The 9713-nt window shown below is 37.6% G+C and overlaps 1 protein-coding gene across 1 annotated transcript; it reads right to left on the bottom strand.

Moving 5' to 3' along the window:
• Positions 1-526: 526 nt before the first annotated feature.
• On the bottom strand, positions 527-1460 carry LOC108361691 (uncharacterized). Its single transcript, XM_017614387.1, has 2 exons — positions 1057-1460; positions 527-1021 (listed from the first exon to the last, which is right to left on the bottom strand). Exons 1-2 carry the CDS (start codon positions 1455-1457, stop codon positions 541-543), a joined length of 882 nt encoding a protein of 293 aa, XP_017469876.1. The 5' UTR covers positions 1458-1460; the 3' UTR covers positions 527-540.
• Between the last annotated feature and the right edge of the window lie 8253 nt (positions 1461-9713).

Below are 9713 nucleotides of genomic sequence, written 5' to 3'. Positions count from 1 at the left end.
GGACCTCGGAATCTGGGACTGATTCCAGGATTTTTGGGTGATTTGAGGTGATTTTTCGTAGTGCAGAATTTAGGGCGTCTTTAACTTGAGTTAATGAGCTTATAGTGGACTGTATATTATGCCCGCCTGAGAGAATATCGTCCACGTATATTTCGCGTAGGAGGATATTGCTGGCGAGCGGGAATTCGTCTTGACCATCCTGTGCTAACTGATGAAGCGTACGGATTGCAAGATAGGGAGCGCAATTGACGCCAAAGGTGACTGTTTTCAGCCTAAAATCTTCTATGGGCTTATTTGGGGACCTACGATAGAAGATTCTTTGGAAGTCTTGGTCTTCCTTGTGGACGAGAATTTGGCGATACATCTATTCGATGTCGCCATTAAAAACAAACTTGTAGAGACGCCATCGGAGAATGATAAGCATCGAGTCGTTTTGAAGGGTTGGGCCAGTGTATAGTACGTCATCGAGGGAGTTTCCAGAGTNTAGAAGATTCTTTGGAAGTCTTGGTCTTCCTTGTGGACGAGAATTTGGCGATACATCTATTCGATGTCGCCATTAAAAACAAACTTGTAGAGACGCCATCGGAGAATGATAAGCATCGAGTCGTTTTGAAGGGTTGGGCCAGTGTATAGTACGTCATTGAGGGAGTTTCCAGAGTGGGATATTCTGGAAGCATTGAAGACTACGCGTACTTTTGTTGTTTTGCTGTCGGGTTTTATGACAGCATGGTGCGGTAAATAAAAGGAGAAGTATTTACCGTCTTTGATGACTTCTTGGGATGAGGTGGGCTCCATATGGTCCATGGTGATGTATTCTTCCAGAACTTCTGAGTACCTTTTGCAGAGGCCAGGTTTTTTCTCCACAGTCCTTTCGATGCTGATATACTGCTGCTGCGCTGCTAGTCGAGAGTGACCTAGAGCCATGGGGTCTGGGAATTCGGGTTTTATGGGTAGCTTCACCATATATCGTCCATCTGCGGTTGTTGTGCGTTGATACAGGTCCTCGCAGAACTCCTCCTCACTTGAACGGGGTTCAGTGACTGCTACTTGCTCCTCTCCCAAAACTTCTTCAGCAGTGAGTTTAATGATTCCTCCTGGGGTTCGGTTACCTGGGTGGTAAAGGTGGAGATCCTCTCCTGGATTGGGCCGCTTAGAATCCATCCGAATATCGTGTTCTGCGCTATGAGACTTCCGCTTATGTTTTGTTGCAGCCCTTGTAGGATAATTCGGGGGATTAGGTCACTGCCGATTACCATATCAATTTTATTTGGGGTGAAACAGTTGGGATCGGCGAGCCTTAATTGCTTTATCTCTTCTAAGTTAATATGAGAGATATTCGAAGTGGGGAGAAAATGGGTCAATTGGGGCAACATAATGGCTTGGGTCTTTATTTTATGGGCTCGATCTGCTGAGCAGAGTGTGACTTCGCACATTTTCCTTGAGTTTTGCACCACCATTCCACCCATNAACAAACGTCTTATGTGAGCCTTGATCCACCAGAGCGCGAATATTATGATATTCGCCACCACAATATATAGGTACCATCGCCGTTGGGAGGAGAGTTGTGACGTTAGTAGCCGAAAAATGAGACGACACTTTATTTGCGTCGGTTTTCTCTGGGGGTTGGTGCTTCACATATTTTGAGCAAGTGGGCGCTTCAGTATGCGTATTAGTCTGAGTCGACAGCTGACTCGTTGTTCGTTGGGGTTTTGAATTGAGTTGGGGGGTCTGGGTCTTTTGCGGGAAGTGTAAAAGAGAGTGATGTCTACGTTGACAGTATACACAAGTGAAGTTACTTGTACACTCACTCTTTAAGTTTGAGTACGAAAGACAATTTTCACAGTACTTGTTTTCTCTTACGAATCTTAAACGGTCAGATACGGATAATGCTTTATGTCTTCATGGGGTGCCTTGAGTGGCAGAGTTTGCATGAAATCGACTGATTTAGATAGACATGGAAATTTTGAGTTCTACTTTTATTAATGAACGTCGAATTTTGGTTCATCATTCTGGGTGTAAAATGTGGGGTAGGGGGTTTTAGTTTCCCTGGCCGATATGCATGTAGTCTTTCTACTACTTCATACCGGCTTGTGAGGAATTTATTCATATCTGCCCACAGCGGTAACTCTTTCTGTGAGCTGAGTGATTGCTCCCATAGAGACAGAGTTTCACTGGGCAGTTTTGAGGAACATAAATATACAAGGATGGGGTCCCAATTTCTGGTCGGGATTCCTTGTGCTGAGAGGGTTGAGAGACAATTATTGGTAGTGGATTGAACTTTTTGGATTTGCTCACCACTTTCTGTATATATGGGGGGGATATTAAATAGAGCTTTTAATTGGTTGTCCACCAATATCCTACGGTTTTCGTACCGTGACTTTAAGGCATCCCAGGCTAGTTCAAAATTGTCATCAGTGAGGGGGAACTGTTTCACTATTTGTCCGGCCTGGCTTCTTGTTTTTTGCCTTAAATGGTACAGTTTCTGGGCTGGGGTTAGTTTGGGGTGATTTTTGTAGACTGCCGTGAACATATCTCTGAACGCCGGCCAGTCTTCGTACCCACCGTGGAAAATTCACTGTATCACACGGTGGTACTTTGAGAAATACTTCTTGGGAGTTCGAAGTTGGGGCGGAGTTTGCCGTTCGGATGGTGGTTTCTTGGGACTGGGAGTTTGCCCCGAGAAGCTGTAAGCCGTCTAAGATTTGCGTCTTACAGTTCTCATAGCTTTCTGAGCATTTATTATATTTTTGCTCAATCGATCCGCTAGATTCAGCGAAGACCTCAGAGCGGGATACTGCTCTATATGAGCTTATTAGAGCATCCCATAACTTGTCAAGTTGCTGTAACTTCACATTTAAGAGCGTTTGGGTGTGTTCGCTTATCAGGGTGCTGGACCATTTTGAATAAAAAGACTCTAGCCTATTGCTATCAAAAATGAAGTCCTGAAGGCTTGAGTCAGAACTAGTAGGGGATTTCTTTTCCATTTTGTGGGGCATAAAACTTTGAGCTTAGGTCAATTAACAAAAAATTCTTCTGATGTTACTGGGAAAGCGTAATGTAAATAATGCCGTAATTTATTTGTTCTAACTTTCTGGGTATAGCGTAGTTTGTCCCACTGTAGCGCAATTAGTTTTTGTTCCACTGTACTGTCTTAACGCGTCCAAGTACAGTAACAAGGCTTTATTATGTACAACGCGAGAGCAAACTAGGGGAGGAGCTTATGTATGTATATGTGTATATACGTAGATGTTTGTATGTACTTCGACAACTTTTTATATGTACGTATCTACGAGTGAGTAACCACAGAATTGAGCTCGAACTGCGACTAACGGCTGAGAAAAAAAGGGGAATTGTCAAAATAAGCCGCGTAAATATCTGTATGTATGTAAATTAAGCTGAAGCCAATTGGAGTAATATTAGTATGGCTCGCTAGGTGTTAGAAAAACCAAACAGCAAATTTTGGGTAACAGATTAAATCTCTATATGTATTTATGTATATTGATACAAGCGTTTTTATATAGTGTTGTCTTATTTTGTGCACAAATACAAATTTTTTAATAAATGGGGTCTATCTGAGATTTAATGTATATAGTTGAGTACATATGCGTACGAGCTTTTTATAACTTTTCTTTACTAGCCGCACCCTAGTGTATACTTTGTTTTTTTCTGTTTTGGAAACTGTATTGCCTTAGCGCGTCTAAGTGCAATACTGTATGTACATATGTGTGAGTATGTATGTTCAATTGGTTAAGTTGCAATTTTTACAAAGGCAAAGGGTTGTTGGAGAGCGAGGGAAACGAATATGTAGAAGTGAGAATATTGTAATGCGATAAAAGCATACAATTTGCAACCCTATAAATCACCTTGTATGAACACACCTTAAAGCTAATCTAGTACAATTAAGAACTTAGAATTTACGATATTTGAATGCGACAATGCAAAACGCCTGAATGCAAAATGTGAAAAATATATTGGCGGATTCGCCAGCGTACCTTCAACTCGAACACAAGTACTTTTTCTTTAAATTAAATTCGACCTGCTAGCCACCAAGGCATCGGGTGCAGTCAGCAGCATCGGGCAACAAATGGTTGCCTGCACCAACGCAGCCCCATGCAGGCGTTGGCCGGAATCAGAGCCGGCGGAGCACCAGGGCTCCACAGTTGCAAGCGCAAAGGTATGCTACCAATATAATTTTTGAATGAAGTGGAAAGGCCACTTCACATGGCGACCGTGACCCATGCGGTCAAAATGGCGAACCTCGGGCGAAGGAGAAATTATCATTCAAAATGTGGGCAAAGCCAACAAAATTTCCTAAAAAAAAAATTAAATGTGAAACAACAATAAAATCCAAAAAAATGAACTTAAAATTTATTTAAAAAAAACAAAAATTACAAAAAATAAAATAAAGGTTAAAAAAATAAAAAAAAAGGGTTTTTACAAAAAAAAAAGGACTAAAACTTTTATACGCATACATACATATATGTATATGCACGCATATGTGTACAACAAAATTAAAATGAAAATGGACTCAAAAAAATTAAATTATATTTAAAAAAAAAATGTGGTGGTTACAAATAATTAACTAAAAATTATTACAAAGGCAAGAGAAAAAACTTTCAAAGATTGCGACCAAAAAATGTGAAAAACTTTAAAAATTACAAAAAAAAAAACTCAAAAAATCCCAAAAAATCGGTTGTACCCAATTTTTAAAACAAATTACAAAACGTAAGAACAAAATTAAAAAAATCCAAAAAATCGGTTGTGCCAAATTTTAAAATAATTTACAAAGCTAAAACACAAAATGCGAGATAAGTGCAGTGGCTGGTGGCTAAAGTGGTTTTTTTAAACAAAGCAAAAATATAGTGGCTAAAGTAGTTTTTTAAATAAAGCAAAAATACAGTGGCTGGGGGTACAGCAAACAAAACATTGAAACTTAAGGTGAAAAGTTTAAAAACCAAATAAAATAAACTTAAGTGATTGTAAAAGGACAAAAAGAGGAAAAAAACGGCAGAGTGTACATTTTAACGCGCGACTGTACCACCAAAATATACCACGCCACCACTGAACAGTAACACCCGTTACCTAAATGATAACACCTACCGCTCTTTGACTTCATTATTGTGTTCTTCAATCATTTTCGCGACTACATTCTTTGAATCGGTAAAAGTTGTTGATGCCAAAATAGATTAAACTAGCTCTGAACGGCTGTTCAGCCTGTAAACGTTTACTGTCTGCTCTACCGCTAACTCATGGGATTTCGCTTGAATCATACCCTCAATAATTAAAGATCGCTCTAATGCATCAGATAATTCCTCTACTCGCTTCGCAAAATCGGCATAGTTGTTATTAGTAATATGTAATGACGCGATTTTGCCGGAGACAACTTTGGAATTATCTGGTTTATTTCTGCTGCGTAGCGCAACCTTTATTTGATCCACTGAAATTATTTGACTGGGTAAAACCTCACGCGCTCAGGTGTTGCCATTTTTATGTCGTTTGTATACGCAATAAAATTAATATTTGGTGAACTAATCGTTACGCAAGGCGTTTCTTCAATTTGTAAAAATTCTTTAAATGAAGGCAAAGAACAACTTTTTTTAACGGTGGAAACTTCTGGTGTGCCAGCTGAACAAGCGTCAGCAAAGTCGTCGTCGGAATCTACTTCAGAATTTAAAATATCTTCTTTTATAAGAACTGAAAAATCTTCGGGTACTAGAACTTTACACCCAATTTTTTGAAAACACTGAATTAGTTTTTCTCTGCACCGCGGTAAACTTTTAATTATAGAAGCTGGCTTGTTTCCTTGTTCCGAATTTTTTACTTGAATTAAAATATCGTTGTAAGTTTCGATTAAAGATTTTTTATATTCGTCAACTTTTTCCCGATTTGTTGAAAGTGGGCGGCTTTGAAGAACACGCTTGGTATCTTTTGAAAATTTTGCTTGTAAATCTTTAAATACAAGTTCGACATCTGACATCTGGCACACACGCAAAGCAAAAGATCTATAAAAATCTATCGAATATTGTGTTATTGGAAAAAAAATTATTTGAATAAATTTATAATATTAAATAAAGTTGTAATATTTGAAGTTTGGCTACCACGGCATAAAAACTGAGGAAAACGTTTATTGATATTTATAATCGTTGAAATATTTTACTACATTTCAAACGAAATTCTAAAAGTTGTATAAAGTCAAGGCAATGGCACAGGCGAATATTCGTATTAAATTTGTATCGAATATTTGAAAAAAGAAAAATTTATGAAAATTCCACGGGCAAATAGACCAAACAGTTTTCGAGGAGGTTTTAGAGGGCACAACAACTATGGCTATCACAACAATAGTTTCAGGTATAATAGCGGCAATACAAATAGGCACAATAATGGCAATAGCACAAGGCACCAAAATCAAAATAATTACAATAGAAGTAACAACTTTAACAATAAACCAAATAATTACAGAAATAGCACAAGCAATCGTTCAGCAAGCAACAGAAATAGCTCTTCTCGTTCGAATTCTAGCAACACTTCTAATGTTCGATTTTTCAACGCCGATGCCCCTCAGGAGCGAACACTGGGGGAGCAGGAGCTAAGCAATTAAAAGTAGTTACCCCTGAAAAATCAATTTACTGCTTGAACCTTAACTATTCTGACTTTATTAAATTAAATTGTACCGATTCTTACAAATTATGCTCGTTTCTCGTAGATTCACAGGCTGACATCTCTTTAATCAAGATTTCCAGTTTAGCAAGAAATTCATCAATTAACAGTAGCAATACCATAAACATCACTGGTGTAACAACTGAAACGGTTACAACATTGGGAACCGTAAGTACAGACTTGGTTGTATCAAATTTTTTTATTCCGCATACTCTTCACGTTGTAGATGACAGTTTCAATATACCTTCTGACGGAATACTAGGCAAGGACTTTTTAAAGACGAACAGATGTATTATTAACTACGCAAATGACAGTATAACTATCGGCATCGGGACAGAAAGCACTAAAATAGCAATTCTACACGGTTCAAATACCGACACTTTAGTAATTCCTCCAAGATGTGAAGTTTTTCGTTTATTTAAGTTGACTAATTCCAAAAACCCTGTTTTCGTAGACTCTCACGAGCTTTGTTCTGGTGTTTTTACATCAAAATGTGTCGTTGACACAACACATCCAATTTTAAAAGTAACAAATACTACGGACGAGGTAAAATACGTTCGTAACTGTAACATCAAAGCTGAGGATATAAGTAACTATAATGTCTACAAAATAAACGAAACTTCCCAAGAGACAAAACGTTTAGAGGAACTAAAGTCAATTTTACAAAAACAAATGCCAAAATATGCTAAAAACAAATTGCTTGAATTATGTTTACAATACGCCGATGTATTTGCCTTAAAAACAGACCGTATGACACTCAACAACTTTTACGAACAGAAACTTCGACTGAATGACAAGACTCCCGTTTATATCAAAAACTATCGATTGCCGTACTCACAACGCGAAGAAATAAATAGACAAGTCGATACTTTACTGCGAAATGACTTAATCGAACCAAGCTCCTCTAATTATAACAGTCCATTAATTTTAGTACCAAAAAAAGATCCATCCGGCCAAAAATCGTACCGCATGTGCGTTGACTTTAGGGCGGTTAATAAAAAGCTTATCGCTGACAAATTTCCCCTAGCACGTGTGTACGACATATTAGACAACCTTGGTCGAGCAAAATACTTTTCGACTTTAGATCTGTTTTCGGGTTTCCATCAAATTCCATTGCATAAAAACTCGCGAGATATAACATCTTTCAGCACTGACAAGGGAGCTTTTCGCTGGAAAGTTTTACCATTCGGTTTAAATGTAGCACCGAATTCTTTTTCTCGAATGATGTCAATAGCCTTTTCAGGCATTTCTCCAAATCAAGCTTTTTTGTACGTTGATGACGTGATAGTTATAGGTTGTAGTGAGACTCACCATTTAAAAAATCTAGCTAAAGTGTTCGAAACATGTAGAAAGTTTAATCTCAAGCTAAACCCAACCAAATGCAATTTTCTTCGTTCTGAGGTAACATTTTTAGGGCACAAGTGCTCAGAAAAGGGATTGCTGCCAGACGATTCAAAAATTAACGCAATAAAAAAGTATACAAAACCTTCAGATAAAGACGCTGTTCGTCGATTCGTTGCGTTTGCAAATTATAATAGACGCTTCATACCTAACTTTGCGTCGCTGGCAGCACCTTTGAATAGACTGAGTAGAAAAAATGTCGAATTCTTATGGGACAATGCTTGTGAAACTGCATTTCAACACTTAAAATCAGCCCTAATGTCTCCTAAACTTGTGCAATATCCTGATTTTACTAAAGAATTTTTAATAACTGTAGATGCTTCTAAAAACGGGTGCGGTGCTATATTAAGCCAAAATCATAATGGCAACGACTTACCAATATGTTTCGCTTCTAAATCTTTCAACAAAGCAGAACAAAATAAACATATTATAGAACTAGAACTTTTAGCTATATATTTTGCTATTAAGCAGTTTCGACCTTATGTTCACGGCACTCACTTTAAGGTGAAGTCTGACCATCGACCCTTAGTGTATCTTTTCAATATGAAGGACCCGTCTTCAAAACTTGCTAGAATACGGCTAGAACTGTCAGAATACGACTTTACAATTGAATACATAAAAGGTAAATTAAACGTGGGAGCAGACGCACTTTCACGCATTACCATTAACGAACTAAAATACTCGACAAAACATGTTTTAGCTATGAAAACGCGATCAATGACAAAAACAATAGAATTACAAAACGAAAACAATTACACGGACAGCCCTACAGTACAAGTTTACGATAAATTTTCATAAAATTTTTCTAAAAATATTCCGCGAATAGTAACGCATTTTCGCTACGATAAAGATAACAAAATTTCAATTATTCAAATATGTGCACATTTAAAACACAAGAAACAAGAATTACTTAATTTTGCGACGGTTAACGAAACAACTTGTTTAGACGAGTTACTTTTGAGGCTCGATAATGAAGCCGGCAATCGCAACATTATGAAAGTAGAGTGGCCAAAAGATGATATATTTTTTCAATAATTTCTCTATTTCTAATTTAAAAACCAGCGGTAATAATATTTTAAAATTTTTACAAATCGTATTAACAGAACCGGTAGAAGCAGTAACTGACGATGATAAAAAGTTAAAGTTAATGACCATTTACCATAATGACCCCATAACAGGCGGACACTGCGGAATTAAAAAACTTTATGCAAAATTACGTACAAAGTATCACTGGAAAAATATGACCCGTGATATATCCAAGTAACAAGGTTAAACCTAAAAACAAGGAAAATCTTGTTTTAACGCCAACACCTTGCAAACCATTTGATATTATTGTAATCGATACATTAGGACCCCTACCAGAGTCGAGTAGTGGTAATAGGTTCGCAATTACCATTATATGCGATTTAACAAGGTATTTACTAACAGTAGCTGTGCCAGATAAAAGCGCTAAAACGATGGCATCTGCCATTTTCGAAAGTTTTGTCTTAACTTACGGTGTAATGAATTCCATTAAATCAGACTTAGGCACCGAATTTAAAAATGAAATTTTCACTGAATTAACCAAACTTTTAAAGGTTAAACACGATTTTTCAACCGCACACCATCATGAAACTGTGGGTACTATCGAACGTAACCACAGAGTTTTTAATGAA

Source organism: Rhagoletis zephyria, unplaced genomic scaffold, assembly GCF_001687245.7.
Source record: "Rhagoletis zephyria isolate East Lansing unplaced genomic scaffold, Rhagoletis_zephyria_1.1 Rzeph_scaffold_00816, whole genome shotgun sequence".
Classification (NCBI taxonomy): domain Eukaryota; kingdom Metazoa; phylum Arthropoda; class Insecta; order Diptera; family Tephritidae; genus Rhagoletis; species Rhagoletis zephyria.
The sequence above is the reverse complement of the archived record's forward strand: the minus strand, read 5'-3'. Positions and strand labels throughout refer to the sequence as shown.